Genomic DNA, 16,191 nt, shown 5'->3' with positions numbered 1-16,191 from the left:
ATGTAGAACACCCCCTCTCACCGCTGCCTACATTAACTCCATCACACACTTGTCATCTTTTTGCTGCTTTATTTATTTAGTGGGCAACTCTGGGAGACAGGGGTGAGCCTGGCTTGTTAACTGCTCTGTCTCCAGTGCTTGCACACAGTAGGCACTCTGCTTGAGCAACTGTTTGGATGAGGACACTTGATTTCATGACTCTCCACTGCTCTAGAACCTTCCATAGCTCCCCGCCGCCTACCAATCCCTCAGCCTCCTTTGTTCTCTATGCCTCCCCATGAGAAACGGCCCCGGGCATGCAGCAGATGCTCAATGAACACAGGTCAAGTAAGGACCCCAGCGGCACTGTGCATGGACTCCTCCCATCTCCCATCCCAGGTGGGTGAGGAGAGAAAGCCTCCACAGGAGGGCAAGACCCCGCAAGGCACAGGGCAGCAGATCAGTCCAGATCATTCCAGCTCTAATGGATGAGTCTACACTCAGTTATTTTTTTCCACACACACAAAAAATCTCCTTTTGGAGCCAGTGTTCAAGAGGCAGGGAACAAACTCCATTAGATGAATAAAAATGTTAAGCGTCGGCCAGCAGCATAGATTGAATTTTGAGATGACTAATGAGGGCTGGGTGGCTGACTGGCTTCCAAGTGACAAGGCCACCTCATCCAGCCACCTGGCCAGGCATCCCAGGACAAGGACGGTCATACCAGGGAGTCCTCCCCCACCCCATTCTTCTGGGTAAGGCGCTAAGTTGAAAAGCGTCCTCAGGGACCACTAGGACATTATTCCATCATGGGGAGAGATGCCTTTGCCAGCATGAGTCCTCCAAAATAGGGACCCAGCCTGGGGAGGGACACTTCCTCACCCTAACATAACCCTCATCACAGTCAGTCAATAGACATTGCTAGGGCTGGTTCTAGGAGGCAGGCACACACCAGAATGCTCTTCAGGCCCTCCTGGGACTCCCCTCCCCCCAGGCCCACTTGGCCACTATCTCCCCATCTCCTGGGCCAGTGAAGAAGGGCCCTGATGGAAACTGGTACTGCCCCCATCTTGGTGACCTGAGGTGGGTGCCTGGCCTCTGTGCCTCAGCTCCCAGCTTTACAGGGCATTGGTAGTAGTTCACATCACACACAAACACAGGCAAGGTTTTTTCTTTAAATGTGGTAAAATATGTATAATGCAAAATTCACCATTTCTAGGGTCTACAGCTCATGCCATTAAGCACATTCACATTGTTGTGCAACCAGCCCCACTGTCATCTCCAGAACTTTCTCATCTTTCCAAACAGAAACTGTCCCCACGAAACACTCCCCAACCCCTCCGCCAGCCCCTGGCCCCACCATCTACTTCCTGTTTCTGTGGACCTGACTCCTTTAGGGACCTCCAGTGAGTGGAATCAGACAGTGTGTCTCCTTCTGGGTCTGGTTTATTTCACTGCGCATTATGTCCTCGAGGTCCAACCAGGTGTAGCGGGTATCAGAATCTCTTTTTAAAGGCTGAGTAACATTCCACCGTGCAAAAGGACCACCCTCACTCATCCATCATCTTTGACAATTTGGCTGTCTCCACTCTTTGGCTGCTGTGAATCACACTGATGTGAACAGGGGTGTGTAAACATCTCTTCGAGCCTCCTGCTTTCATTTCTGTGGGCAAGGTACCTGTAGTGGGATTGCTGGGACACATGGTGAGTCCACGCTTAACTTTTTGATGACCTTCCTGACTATTTGCCAGGGCAGCTGTACCCTTTCACCTTCCCACCAACGATGCACAAGTGCTCAGAAGACACCTCCATCATATCCTGACACTTGTTTTTTAAATAACAGCTGTCCTGGTCAGGAGGGGTTTCCATCAACTCAGGCAGTCACCTGTTAATGTCAGATGCAGTCTGCACTTCCCCTTCTGGCAGTGACAGCCCAGGATTCAGGGTCAGGTTGGATTTCTAGATTCTCAGACAAGCAACAGGAGTACTGACTGTGCTGGGCACCCGCACAGCTGCCCGCTGGCTCCTGAAGACTCCTCATGAACCAAGGAGGTACATTTCCTTTGAGTGACAACACAAAGTCTCAGGGCCAGGTGTGGCTTGTCCATGGCCACGTGGGGATTTCAGGGAAAGGGGCCAGTGGGCTCCAGCCCTTACAGCCCACCAGGGACCTTCTCTGGACTCTGTGTGGCCTATGGAGGGGGGAAGGGGACCTTCCAGGCCCCCATGGACTGGTGGCAAGGACAGCTCGGGCGAGGCTGGTTGCCCATTGATTGGAAGCTCTCCTTAGGCCCTGCTGAGACCACCTCTCAGGCCTGAGTCATCACAGTGACCACCCCGGGGTGGGACCCCACTATCCCTACCCAGAGGCGCACACCCTCAGCCCCTCAGGAGCCATGAGTGACCAAGGTCCCCTCAGTTGCAGCCACAGATGTCCTGGGCAAGTCAGGAGGGACCCCAGGACCCAAGTCAGCAGCTGAAGGTCCACAGCTGTGTCGAAGTGCCCCGGAACTTGGCAGGGACAACAGCGCCCCTCCTGCTCAGGGAAGAAGCCTGAGCCAGAGGAGGTGACCCCAGAGACTGACCCTGCCAGCTCCTGTCTGGGACTCGACCAGACACAGAAAAAGAGTACCCAGGTCTCCAGAACCGGCATCTCCTCCCAAGTCACTAAACTACAAGCTGAGACAAGTGGCCAGGGTGCAGAGCACCAGGCAGAGGATGGCAGCTCCTGGAAATGGTGCCAGGCAGGCGAGGTGGCCCTAGGCCCCAGGGAAGCCTCAGCCAACCCTGATGCCCTCCCCACCTTCCAGACCCCCTGGAGACCAAGGGGAGAGGTGGGGAACACTGAGCCCCCAGGTCCCCTTCCCCTACCCTGCTGCCAGGAACCAACCTGGAGCCCACAGCCTGCTGGAACCTTATTCTGTGTGGGGTGACTGCAATGTGGAGGCCAGCAGGACTCCTCACCTGATGGCCCCAAGTAAACCTGTCTAGGTCTGAGAGCAAGGTGGGCTGTGAGGGGGTTGCAGGGCCCCAGGAGAGGACACCCATCATCTAAAAGCAGGAGCTGCAGTTACTATAGCACCGGCTAAGTCACATGGATTTTCCGGACTATTAAACAGACTGTCACTTCGGGGTAGCTTTCTGGAAGGTTCCATGGGAGGCTTAGGGCCCAAGTCTGGGCTGGGTTCCAGGTTCCGGCTGGCAGCTAATGGTGTCCCCGTCTACCCTGCACAGTGTGTATGTATGTGTGGTGCTGGAGGAGGGGAGGTTGGCCTCTTTTGGGCCCTTGACACCAAGAACTTTCCGGTCGAGACGATCCTGGCCCAGAATTGGCTGCCACCTCAGAGTCAGCTGCCCAGAGCCAGGCTGGGGAGACAGGCCTGGTGTGAGCACCCTGCTGTCCCTGAGTTACTCTTGCCCCTGGGGACCTGGCCCATGGCCTGGCCCCTGGGAGTTGCACAGGGGTAGCAGGTGAGGGAGAGGTGAGGACCCAGGCTTCTAGTAGTTATGTCTGGGACTCGGACTCTGTGATAGCTGTGGTGAATCCCCCCGGCAGGTCCCACTGCGAGGGTCCTCAGCCCGGCAGGGGCACAAGGAGGCCGAAAGGTAGGATTTCAAGTCTTTTGTTAGAAACAGCAGAGCACCCATGTGACATGGCAGGTCACCGCAGGGCAGCCAGTCAACCCTCGACCGCAACCCTGGTGGGGGTGCCAATCCAAGCGATGGGACCTTGCAGAGAACAGGCTTGGGCCGTGGGCTCTGCCGGCTGAGGGCGAGTCCAGACGTGTCACTTGGTTGGGTGCGTGATGATGCGTGTGGAGAAGTCAAAGAGGTCGCGGTTGATCTTGCGCAGGTTCCGCACCTCGTCTTCCAGCTCAGTCACGCGGATCCGCAGCTGGTCCTGGCCGCCCAGGACGTTCTGGGGGAGGGGCGGGGCGCTCAGACTGGGCCAGGGTTTTGTGGTAGATCCTCTCCAACCAATAGCCTGAGCCAAGCCTGCCGCTAGCAGCCCACCTGAGGTGAGCCTGGCCATCCTGAACCCAGCCCCTCGCCCACCCTGGGCCTCTCTCCTCCAGGCTCGCTCTCCCATCTTTGGGCCCTGCCCCTTCCCCATCTTGGGGTTGCTCCTCCTCCCACCTTCTCCAGCGTGCTGGACATCACCGCCTGCAGCTGCTCCACCCGCTCCAGATAGCTGGGTTCTGACCCCTGAAACACAAGAGCCGAATCAGTCAGCCAGTACCAGGGATGGCCAGGCGGTCAGCTAGTGCCTCCAGCTGGTGGGGGCAGGCTGCTGGCCTGGCAAAATGGTTGGACCCTGCTGTTGTTCCAGGCCATTTGTCTCTTGCCGGATACCATCTGGGCGCACTGCTCTGGGCCAGTAGCCAATGCTGGGCACAGGCATCCATCAAGTCCCCTGGAGGGGTGTGGAAGCCCCTGCAGTCTTGTGTGGTTCCGGGGCACAGAGACAGAGGACAGAGCCCAGTCTCAGTGGGAAAGGGTGCCCTGTCCTTGCCAGGTGAGGCATACCTGCTGGTGGAGGCCTAGGCGCAGCATGAGGCCCCCATGGTGCGGCTCGTCCCCATGTTCTGCACCTAGCAGGTGCTTGTTGAAGTGAGGCAGGGGCAGGCCTGGTCTGAAGTCGGAGCTCAGCATGCTGACAGGTGCAAGCATGATGCAGGCATTGGTCACGGGGCCTGGGGGTGGGGTAGGGGAGGTGGTCAGGACCACCCTCAGCCAGGCTGTGCCCTCCACGAGGCAGGCCCTGAGTCCTTCCTCTGCCCTGCCTGGGGTTGGGGAGAGGTGGTGGCGGCCATGCCCACCTTTGAGGGTCACCGTCCTGAGGCACTGCTGGCTCTGCACATCCCAGAGGCGAACGGTCTCATCGTGGGAGCCCGACAGAAGCACGCTGCCATCCGTGGACACCGACAGGCAAGTCACCTGGTTCCTGATGATGAATGCATCAGCTGGCTCCCAGGATGCTCAGGCTGGGGGCGGGGCAGCAGCAGGACCAGACCTGCATTTGTGCCCCAGGGCAGCAACCCCCCTCCAACCCCTGTCCCTGCCTGGTCCCCGCACCTGTGCCCTCTGAACACCTTCCCGTGCTCCTGCTCCGGTTGAAAGCTCTTCTCTCTCTGCCCGGGCTGCAGATGCAGAAGGGCAGGTGAGCAGGGGCCTGGCAATGCCTTAGCCCCGAACCCGTCCCCTGACCCTGCTGCCTGCAAACACTCACCCAGGTACAGAGATTGACTTGGAAAATGGAGCCATCACTGCCACCACAGAACATGTAATGCTCAGCCAGGTCCATGGTCACGGCCAGGATGCCCACGTCAAAGAGTACGGACAGCAGGAGCTCACCTGAGGAGACCTCCCACAGCTGGGGGTGGGTGGCGGTATGAGAGCCAAGGACCAGTTGGGAGGCTGGGTCCCACAGAACCTCCGACAAGCACTGTTGCCACAGGGATCTCAGGGGCTCAGGGACCCCTATCCACCACCTACTTCAGTGACTGTCAGCCCCCAGGCCCCCAGCAGTTCAGCCCTGAATCCCCCAACCAGGAACAAAGACCCAAGGATGCCCTTGAATCCCCTAAGGCTTGGTCAGGAGCCACCAAGAGCAGTGGCCAAGTGGGAATTTCCAAGCCGACACAGGCCTAGACTGTCCACCCTCTGGCCGTCCTTGAGGCTGGAAGCGTCGGGGGATCAAGAGCTGTCTGGAGCCGCTGGCTTGGAGGAGGACATTATGTGCTGGCTCCCTTGGGCCAGGAACCCGCCAGCTGGGCTTGGCTCACATCCACTGCGGGGGACGTGGCAGGGTGAGGGTCCTACCTTCACTGTCTGGTCCAGCGAGGCGGTGGCCACCCGGGCTAGGGGCCCCCCAAAGCCGCAGTGCAGGTCTGTGATGGGGAGGGTGTGGCGAGACCAGACGTGCCGGGGGGCAGGGGTCCGGGAGGGATCTGCCTGCAGCACGCTTGGGGAGGGGTTGGGCAGACCTCAGCAGGCATCTCCACGCCCTCACCTCATCTCCAGGTGGTAGCCCGGCCCCCGGTCCTCCTGGTACCAGCCCGCCTGACCCGGAGCCCCTTGCTTCCCACCCTCATGGTCAAGGCCTTGCCTGCCCAGAGGCCACAGCTGGACGAGGAGCCACCGGGGCCATGGTGCTACCTGCAGAGGCTCCAGGCCAGCACTAGGCAGTCCTTGCCCCCTGAGATGAAGTGGCTGCTGTCCCCCGTGAACTGCAGGCATGACACGTCCTGGTAGTGGCGGCTCAGGATGACTAGAAGGTTCCCTGTAGACACCTGGGGGGAGGAGAACCGGCTTGGTGGGGGGGCCTGCGAGGAGAGCCTACCCCCACGGCCCCTGCACCAGGGTTTCACAGCTCCTGTGACAAGCTGGTCACAGCCGCAAGTGACCACCTTCTGAGTTGGGGGTGGGGGTGGAGCTCATGCTGGGCACCATGGGGGAGGGGGAGTTTGGGCTCCAGGAGAGGAGGTCCCTGGTGGCAGGGACACCAGGGAAGGGCTGGGCAGGGGTGAGAGGGCAGAGATGCTGTGGTAGGATGAACTTCGTCACCCAGATAAACGTGTCCACACCCCAACCTCCAAAATCTGTGACCTCACTTGAATATAGTCTTTGGAGATATAATCCATTCAGATGAGGTGACATGGGAATGAGGTGACCACTGTCTCTGTGAGGACACCTGACACAGACAACCAGGCGCTCATCCCGCAGAGGGGACGAGAGAAGGCCCAGCCAGAGTACAGGAGTCAGAGCCCAAGCCAGAGCGGCCCTGTGGGGCGCCCCCTTGTGGTCATGACGCACGCTGGCCAGGAATTCTCCTAGAGGGTGGGTCCTCCAGGCCAGGCAGCCTCCACCTGCAGGGAAGACCGACCCCAGACTGTTCCCCCATCAAGAAGGGCCAACCACTGGCAAGCCACCGGAACCGTCTAATGATGGTGGGCCGGCTGCTGAAATCTGCCCACACCCCCTGCACTGGCCTAACCACAGCAGAGAAGGATCTCTACCACAGGGTGAGTGCCTCAGTTTCTCTCCCTGCACTTGAGCAAGGCTTCCTAGTTTCAGAATCGCGCAGTGAGGTTTAAGAGCTGGAAGTCAGACTGCCAGCTCCCTCTCCTTTCTGCAACTGGTTGCTGGGCAGGGATCAGGAAAAGCTTTGTCCTGGGACCTTGGACGCTGCACTATGCGCAGGAACGGAGGTGAGTGTCCCCCCAAACATAACAGCCTGTTGCTGACAACCTGCTCAGTAGTCTGACCAGCAGCCCACCCACAGGTTGAGCCCACCCTCGTGTTTCTGAGTCCCTGGGCTCACCTCCCACAGGTATATGTTCTCTGAGATCCCTGCCAGGACATAAAGGCCATTGGGTGATGTGGTGAGGCAGGTGACTGGTCCGGGACACATGATCTTCTGCTGAAGTTGGTCCTAGAGACAGAAAAGGCCTCTGAGTTTCATGGGGGAGGAAGCTGGGGAAGGGGCAGGAGACAGCTGGTAAGTCCAGGAGCAGAAAGGAGGTGGGAGTGGGGAGGGAAGCGGGGGAGGGGATACTGTGAGCAAATCCATGGTTCAGCAGAGGGATCTCCTCCAATTGATGCTATGCATTGTGGGGGTGGAGGCCTGTGGAATCTCTTTCGAAGCAAGACAGCATATCTCTGGACTGGGGGTCAGAGGGACCCCTGGGTGTTCGGGTGGGGAAGGCACAGAGGGTCCAGGAGGACCCAATGGTCACTTGGCTTTTGCCCTAGTCCTGCATCACCACTAAAGTGTCGCCTGGGACCTTGAGCCTCAGTTTCCAGATCTCTAAAATGGAACCACTTCTCAAGTTTGTGTGTGGACCACACCAGGAAGAGCCAGAACACAGAACCCACCCAAAGAGATGTCAGCTGGCAAAAGCAGGCAGCAAGCAGCGTCAAGGGCTGCATTTTTAAGTTTCTCTGACCGTGGGCCCTAATGGCAAAAGGTAGCGTCTTTGGGGACGATTAAATGCACTAGACTCCCGAGTCACCCTTCAGCGGGCTCCCTCAAGCCTCGGACCTTCACCCTCCAAGCTCAGGCTACCGACGGAACCCCTAATGCAAACTCTTTTCAACTAAATTTCTCGCCTAACGCGCTGGCTCCCGCGCAGAGACCCCCAAGGGACCCACCCCGGCCCTCCTTGTGCGCGTGCGCACCGATAGCAACCCCACCCCCACCCCGAAGCAGCTGCTCACTCTCAGCTCGGCGTGTGGGTTCGGCTCAGCTCGGCGCCCTGGCGGCTCGCAATAAGAACGGGCGCGCGACTCCCTACATTCCCCCCAAAGACCCCAGACCCGCGCGTGCGCAGAACACCTTAACGGGACTACCCACTCCTACCCCGGCTCAGGGTCCATGTAGCCCCCACCGCCCTTTCCCCCGACCCCTGAGCGCCACGCAGCTCGCCAGCGGCGCCCGGGAGCACGCCGCCGCACCTTCCTCTGAAGCTCCCAGGCGCAGATGTAATTCTTGCCCAGCTGTGCGGCCAGCAGGTACTCGCCATTGAGTAGCGCCAGGCCGCGGGGCCCGGCCTGGCCTCCGCGGTACGTGAGTAGGTTGGCGCCAGAGTGCAGCTCCCACACAACGCAGCTCCATAACTGGGCCGCCGAGTCCGTACACACGGCCACCTCCATGGGCGCCGCCATCTTGCCTTCTCCACTGCCCCGGACGTGCGTCATCATCAGCGAGACGCGGGCGACTGCGCCGTGCCGGGTAGAGCTGCGCACAGGTTGCCCGGCTCTCGGCGGCCGGCTGTCCTGCGCGTGCGCACACGCCTTAGCGAGGGGGCTACCCTATGATCCAGGCTGAGTTATCCTCCTGCTCCGCGAAAAATAAAGGGTGCCCCGCCTGGTTAGAGCTCTTAAAAGGATACTTCTTCCAAAAATAGATGGCGAAACCAAGGCCTAGAGTCTCCCGAGAACAATTAGTAGCTTCAGAGCCTGGAGGTCTGGCTTGGTTTGCACTGAGCGCTTTTGGCCAAGCACGCAATTTCGCAGATTATTGTTCTTCTTCTAATTGTACAAATACTGAGTACCGACCTCACAGGATCGAGCCATTGCACGTAAAACAGGCTACGCTCCTAACATAACTGGTAGTGATAGTCGTGTCCGACTCTTTGCGACCCCGTGGGCTGTAGACCACCAGGTTCTTCTGTCCATGGAATTTCCCCGGCAAGAATACTGGAGTGGGTTGCCATTCCCTCCTCCAGGGGATCTTCCAGACCCAGGGATCGAACCCATGTTTCCTGCATTGCGGACCGATTCTTTGCCGGCTGAGCCAGCCAGAGAAACCCCAACAAAACATGTAGCTGGCGTTCAAAACATAGCCAGCTAGATGTGTGTTTGTGGACCCACGGTCCGCCTCCCCCTGGACCTCGCTTCTTCGGAGGCCACAAAACCCACATTTTAATTTCAGCAACTTGGTGCGGGTCGAACAAATCGTGAGGTCTGGGGAGCACTTAACCTCGTGTCAGAGCTGCCGGCTGCAGGCTGTGTCCTCAAACAATACATTTTAAATAAGAAATTAGTTGTCAACCTTTGAAAACGGAGAATTCGCTCAAAAGTCGCGGTCTCATGCCTGTCCTGGTAGGTGTATCCAGAAGCAATATGGGGACTGGGTTCTGGGTACGTCCCCCAACCCTGCCGCGCGATCTAGGAGGAGAGGATGGGGAGAAGGGAGCCTTCCTGGAGTAGGCGCGGCGCCGGAGCCGGGGACTCCGCAGGCCCAGGCTCGGCCGCCAGGTGGCAGGCTCGAGCCATTGACGGAGATGCCGGAGGGAGTAGCTCCAAGCGCAGGGGACCAACAGCAACAAGCAGCAGCAACCGGGGGTCGGCGGGGGGCGCATAACGGGATGTCAGGGGGACCAGCCTGATCGGGCGGAAGGGCTTCCCTGAACAGGTGTCCTGAAGAGAAAGAGGGACAGACGCGCGAACAAAGGCCTTGAGGCTGACCGTGGAGGAGGGAGCTGGATATGGGGACCTGGCTTTTATTTTATCCTGGGGGGTGTGTGTGGAATGTGAAACTGAAGGACTTTTGTAAATTGGAGAGAGGTGGGTGTCCAAATCTCCAGAAGTTTCCAAAAGGGGAAACTGAGGCAAGTACTACCTAGTCTGAAGATGAATTGGAGCTAGAAACCCAGTTCCTCAAACTTTTTTTGTTCTTAATGTGAATAAGAAAAATGAAACACCTTGAATGCTTATTTACATTTTCTGGATACTGTTTTCCCCAAACCACATCTTTCTTTGAATTTTGGACATTCTGTGGAATCCCAGTTGAGAATGGTGACACCCTGAAGCTCCCAGGGGTGGACCAAGGTGGCCTTTTTCCAACCACCAACTCAGGGCTTGAACCCGGTCCTCCTTCTGAGCAGTGGGGCAAGTCACTGCCCAGCTCTGGGCCTTAGTTTCCCCAGGGGCCAGTCAGGAATGCTGATTTGAACGCTGGGCTTGCATGCTCCTCTGGGGAGGTCTCCCCTGGCTAAGTTGCCAAGCACCGGGGTTCCAGGAGAAAAGGTGGGCCCTGCAGGTGCGGGTCGCAGGGGGACCCTTTACAAACAAACAAGTCGAAGACGTGGAAGCCCAGGCATGGGTAGGCCAGGGCTCCGCTGGAGGGCAGGCAGCTGCGGTGCAGTCCTGGGCCCCCTCCCTCCCCTCCTTCCCTTTCCCCTCCTCCCCTCCCCGGGGACCCAGTTCAGCCCGGCTGAAGTGTGAGGTCAGAGGTCACCCCACCCCCAGCCTGGTTCCGGAATGAGGACAGACCAGTTGTGTCAGAAGGCCTGGACAAAAGCCACACTTTGGGGGCCTCTCGGACCACCCAGTCGCCAGACCTCCTTGGTGCCAGCCTGGCGCCCCGTTCCAGATCCACTAACACTCCTAGGCCTGAAGACATAAGCGTAGGGGCGGGGCAGAACGGGAAACCGAGGCACAGAGGTCTACAGAAGAGCTCTGGGTCTAAGCTCCCCAACCCCGTTCTTTATTCCCTACTCGGGTATTAAGTGCCTTCTCTTTGCAGGCTCAGGGTACACACTGCTCCGTCTCCCGCCCTGCCCATCTGAAGCCGGAGCCCGGGGGAGGGGGTCTTGTGGGTTGGGGGCGGGGACCGGGAACCCAGGCTCAAATCCAGCGCCTAGCCTGCTAAGTGCACTAATGGCGTTGCGGAAGGCTGATGACTCAAGCGAAAGCCCTCTTCTTCGGGCTGGCTCCCGCGACTCTGCTGATCAGACGTGGTTTTGAGTTTCACCTCCAGGGAGGCTCCCCGGCCTACTCACAGGCACGGAGTGGGAGGCTCCGCGGGGATCTGAGAGGCTGGGGAGGAGGGGGTGGGGCCCGACACCCTCCTTGCTTCCCTCCCCAGCCTCGGGGCTGTGTAACCTCACGGCCTCTGGGCCCCTCTCTGGGCCCCTTCAGAGGAATGAAGATGCTGGACTGGCCGATCCAGTTTGCCCAGAGGGCCTTTAAAAAAAAAAAATCACTTTTCCTTTACCTCCGTGGTGGGGGAGGGCAGGGGGGCTCTGAGAGACAGGTGGGTTAACCCCTGTCCTTGAGTTCTGCAGGTCCCCCTGGTTCGCAGAGGCTGGGACCACGTGAATGGGCTATGGGGAGGCGCGTGCACCAGGAGTGAATTGTTTTTCCTCACTCAAAGCAGACTTGGGGGCTGACCCAGGCAGGAGGGACTGGCCTAGGCCAGCCGACGCCGGGGAACCAGGTCGCAAGAGGCCAGTCCTACCCACCATTCGGCCACGCTGACCTTGAGGCCATTAGGTCCTTTGCTCATGGGGTGGGGGCGAGAGGTGGATGAAGAAAGGATGCTCAGAAAATGCACACGGGCTTCCCTTCCAGGTGTGTTGAGCCCAAGGGTCCCAGGGCTGAGTCTGACTCTTGGTCTGCTTACTTTGAGTCCTCAGGTCAAGTGTAGAAGTGTGCACCGAACCACAGCTGGAAGTCTGGGGGGTGGGTGCAGGGTGGACCCATATGACTGCCAAGACTGCTTGGGCTCCTTCTGGTGGATGTGTGGGGGTCCCTACATTTCACCCACAAGGGCCAGGCATTGCTGGCTTGGGGGTGGGCCATCCACTGTCCCCTCCTCCCCCCACCATTGCACCCACTGGAGGACATGGGGGACGTGGCTTAGTGGCCATGGGGGGCATAGGCCCTGCTGGGGGACCTCACCATCAGGCCCTCAGCCTCCTGCCACCAGGAGCAGAGTAGGGGTGGGGCGACGCCCAAAAAAACCACCAGAGGAGCAGTTTTCTGTTAAAAGTCAGAAGTGTTTTGTCTTGTTTTAATATTTCATCAGCTTTACAGGGTTACAATTGTCTTAAATATTTCTGAAGTTTAAATACAATCTGCATAATAATGTTATAAAATGTAAACTTTCAGTGTTCCTTTAAATTTCAAAATCACACTTTTTTTTTTTTTGTCTTTTTTCCCCCCTTCCTTTTAATACCTGAATATCCTGCAAAAACTGAAATAAATCGTCACGGGCTGCCCTGCCACAGCCAAGGTACGACAGGCTGAGCCCGGCCAGAGGTAGAGAGTAGTTTTACGTCTTTTTATTGGAAGTTTTTTTTTCCCTTTAACCTGAGTTCAGGCGTGCTCCCCACGCCTTCTGACAAACCCCAGAGAAACTGAAATTTCACAAGTCAGGCATGAAAGGCTGAAGTCGTGTTTGCCAAGAAAAAAATGCAGAAGCAAAATTAAGGGAAAAAAAAATGGTGGTGGGCAAAAATGCTAACAGTGAGAAAAGTGACTGTACAAACGCACAACTATTACAAACCAACCCGCCACCCCGTGCCCACCCCCCACCCCACCCGCCCCCAGCTGGACAGCTACAGACCTGCGGCCAGTTTGGAGGTCACAAGGAAGGTTCTAGAAGCAGCCCGTCCACAAGCATCAGCAGAGCAGGGGTACTCCTCGAGCCCCTCTCCACCCTGAGTTTGGGGGCCCCCATCCAAGGCATGCTGCTAAGCCCCACCTGTTCAGGAATGAACAGCACTCAACCCCGGCCCCCCCAGGTTTGCATAAGGGGTGCTAAGTGCACCCCAGAAACCCACACCGATAGGCAGCGGTGGGGCTGGGAGTGTGGGGGTACTGATTGGAGCGACCTAGGCAGAGGCAGGGCCCCTTGGAGGGCGAAGTCCCTCCTGGCCCCGAGACCCCCTGCTATTTCCATGGCCGGTGGGTCCCCCCCTCCTGGGCCCACGCCCCCTCCCCTACAATCATCAGCGTTGCCCAGCACCACAGGCACACCCTGAGTCAGATGCAAGGGGTGGGGGGGGTTGGCCCATTGCCCGCATGACGCTTTGTCCCCCGATGCCGGGGCCCCGCTATATACGTCGATGCAACAGCATGCGTGCGTGGGACCCCGAGCTGGGGGCTAGGGAGGTGGGCACCCAGGTGGGGGTTTTGGCATCAAGAGTCAGACCTGAGGTAGAAAGAAACTCGCAGCAGACAACCCCCTCTACGATGCCGGCAGGAAGCGGGTGGGGGGCAGAGGGCAGCCGCCCACACTCCCGGGGTCAGGTGAGGGGAGAGCAGAGGGAGAGGGGGGATGGCAAACAAGGGGGGCAGATTGTGTCTGGGAACAAAAGGATCCCCCTCCCACAATGATTGTGCCGCTGCAGTGGGAGACAACAGGAGGGGAGACTTTCCAGAAGCAGGAAGAAAGGCCCAAGCCCTGTGCCACCCTCTCCTGGGAGGGTGGGGGGCGTCAGCGACCCTGAGATACACCAAAGAAATGGGTTCCCTCCCAGAGACACACCTCACCCCACAGGAAGGCAAACCCGGGGAGACTGGGGGCTCAGGACCACCCCCAAGGTCTCCAAGGCAACAAGATGACGCCTGGGTTGGGAGAGAGCAGGCTGCTGGCGGAGCCCCACCGCCCCTCTGGGCTCGTTAGGTTAGGTCGGGCTCCGGGGTCCAATTAGTTTTTCCAGGCTCACCTGGGAACAGCTGCGTTCTTCCCAGCCCACCCCCACCCTCAGAGGGACGTGAAAAAGCACTGCCGTGCGGGAGGGAGGCACAGCCCCACCCAACACTACCTGGTCCTGAGGACGGAAGGAAACTGGGCCCAAAAGTGCCCTGGGCTTAGGGCGGACGGATGTGCAGGCTGCGTGCCACATCTTACCAGCGCCCCCGAACCCAGCTGCATCCCACCAACGCCTGCCTTCTGACCTGGGGAACAGGGTTGGTGGGGGGGTAGGAGGGCGGGCCCAGGGCGGGCCCCCCCTCGGCCTGTGTGTAGTTCCTTGAGTCACTGCAGGGCTCCCAGCAAGTATAGAGGGACAAAGTTAAAGAGATGAGAACGGGAGTGGGGTGGGGTGAGGGGGTTCAGGGTGCCATGGCCCCAGAAACCCCGCCCTGAGCTAAGGCCAGCTTACCCCCATCCCCAGACACGGCATCCCCAGACACGGCACCCCCAGACATGGCATCCCCGGACACGGTGTCCCCGGATGGCATCCCCGGACACGGCGTCCCCAGACATGGCACCCCCAGACACGGCATCCCCGGACACGGTGTCCCCGGATGGCACCCCCAGGCTGTGTTCATCCCTGAGACAGGAGCCTGGGGCTGGCAGGGGAGCACCCCCCACCCCAGCAATTTCTCCTTTTGAGTTAAGACTTCGGGGCTCCTGACTGAGGAGCCCAGCCTGAAACACAAGTCCGGTGACATCTAGCATTCAGCATCCCTGCCCCTCTTCCCCCAGGACCCCGCCATGCACCCCCCAGCCCAGCCCACAGCTCCTGAGTTCATCGGCTCTGCTGACTCCAGCCCAGGCATCCAGTGTCCTGGGCCAACTGCACCACAGGAAATGCACAACCGAACCCAAATCAGTCATGGGAAAAATAAAGGGTATTACTTGTTTTTTTGGCCTTTTTTTTTTTTTCTTTTTCAAGTCCAGTTTCCCTGAATGAACACAAATATATAGATATATATATATCCTTTTCCTAGGTTTGATTCCTCCCCCAAGAATAAAATAGAATATTTACAAAACAAAACCCCTAAAACCTCTTAAAAACCCTATAGAGTTTGAATTTCACTATTTCTTTTTAAAAAAACAACAACAAATTCCTGAAAGCAACAATAACAACAAAATTCAACTGATCTTGGCTCAGGGGTTTCATTCAACACAAGGAGCTAGGTGTGGTGAGTGTGTGACAAATGGACAAAAAAAAGCAAAGAAAAAAAAACAGATAAAAATGAAAAAACACAGTGCAGGGATGTATGAGGTAAACAGGATTGGCCTGTTGAAACCAGACACCAGTTCGCATGGGTCCACCAGGGCTGCAGGAGAGCCCTAGTAAACATTTGCCTCCCTCATTTCTAATTTCCTTTGATATTCTCACAATTCATCTCTGAATGTCCGAAACCTGAGTAATTCAAGTGTTCCTTGGTTTTCCCCTGTTTTATTAAATTTTCTTTATATATATATATATATATATATATATGTATATATATTTTTCTTTTCTTTTTGGCGTTAAGCTGTCGCTCCTCTGTGGATACCTCCCCTCCCCACCCGTATCTTCCGCCATCCCAGCCCCTGCTTGGCCCACCTGGACCCCCTGCCCAATCTGGCAGGTTCCCAGGGTGGGGAGTGTTGCGGTTAAGGCAATGAGTTGTTTGAGGTAGATGTGGGGGGTGCAGACATCCCTGCTGGACCTGCCTGGCTGCCTGCACTGCTGCTGCTGCTGCTGCTGCTGTTGGTCCCGCTGTTTCCTCCCCGGCTGCTGCTGCCGCCTCCACCTTTGCTGGGAGCGGAGGGTGGCGTGGGGGCCGGTGGCTGGGCGAACAGCACTCCTGGTGCAGGGACAGGAGGAGAGACAAGTCGTGGAGAATGTAAAAGATCACATGACAGGAGCGAGCGATTCCTGAGCGATTCCCAGCAAAGTCCCTCTCCCCCAGGACACTACCACCTCCTCAAGCCTCCCCTCATGGGGTCTTTACAGAAACAGAGCTGTTCTATGTCAACATCGCCACCTGGTGGCCTACAGGAGTCATGGCTCTGACCACATTATTTTTGAAGTACACAACTGGTGATATGACCATGCTGAGCACTTACTTAGTACTTGCTGAGCACCTACCTAAGTATAAGACACAAACTATCGCTCACACTCTAGTCTCATGAGGGAAGAGCTCTGGGCTCAAGCCAGCCACACCCGAGGGGCAACCAGGACTCTGGAAAGACATGGTCAA

The 16,191-nt window shown here is 57.7% G+C and overlaps 2 protein-coding genes across 5 annotated transcripts in view; both read right to left on the bottom strand.

The window, feature by feature from the left end:
- Positions 1–3,586: 3,586 nt before the first annotated feature.
- Positions 3,587–8,659, bottom strand: WDR18 (WD repeat domain 18). Its single transcript, XM_065918439.1, has 10 exons — positions 8,437–8,659; positions 7,304–7,414; positions 6,139–6,272; positions 5,803–5,944; positions 5,210–5,353; positions 5,056–5,120; positions 4,800–4,924; positions 4,507–4,673; positions 4,117–4,185; positions 3,587–3,898 (listed from the first exon to the last, which is right to left on the bottom strand). The coding sequence occupies exons 1-10, from the start codon at positions 8,644–8,646 to the stop codon at positions 3,767–3,769; spliced, it is 1,299 nt and encodes a 432-aa protein (XP_065774511.1). The 5' UTR covers positions 8,647–8,659; the 3' UTR covers positions 3,587–3,766.
- Positions 8,660–12,245: 3,586 nt separating this feature from the next.
- Positions 12,246–16,191, bottom strand: part of ARID3A (AT-rich interaction domain 3A) — a 35,652-nt gene continuing 31,706 nt past the window's right edge. For all 4 annotated transcript variants that reach the window (XM_065918438.1, XM_065918437.1, XM_065918436.1 and 1 more), the window contains exon 9: positions 12,246–15,795. In XM_065918438.1, the coding sequence (XP_065774510.1) occupies positions 15,602–15,795 (194 nt within the window). In that variant the 3' untranslated portion in view covers positions 12,246–15,601. The remainder of the gene's footprint in view (positions 15,796–16,191) is intronic.

This window comes from Muntiacus reevesi, chromosome 1, assembly GCF_963930625.1.
Source record: "Muntiacus reevesi chromosome 1, mMunRee1.1, whole genome shotgun sequence".
NCBI classification, from domain to species: Eukaryota; Metazoa; Chordata; class Mammalia; order Artiodactyla; family Cervidae; genus Muntiacus; species Muntiacus reevesi.
This window is presented reverse-complemented; position numbering and strand designations above follow the sequence as displayed.

What these genes read in the sequence shown, in the direction of transcription:
- WDR18 (XM_065918439.1), bottom strand. Translation starts at nt 8,646, where the DNA reads ATGGCGGCGCCCATGGAGGTGGCCGTGTGTACGGACTCGGCGGCCCAG. An exon ending in CCTGGGAGCTTCAGAGGAAG is followed by an intron (nt 7,415 to 8,436) that starts GTGCGGCGGCGT and finishes TTCTGTCTCTAG; the next exon opens with GACCAACTTCAGCAGAAGAT. An exon ending in AGAACATATACCTGTGGGAG is followed by an intron (nt 6,273 to 7,303) that starts GTGAGCCCAGGG and finishes TCCTCCCCCCAG; the next exon opens with GTGTCTACAGGGAACCTTCT.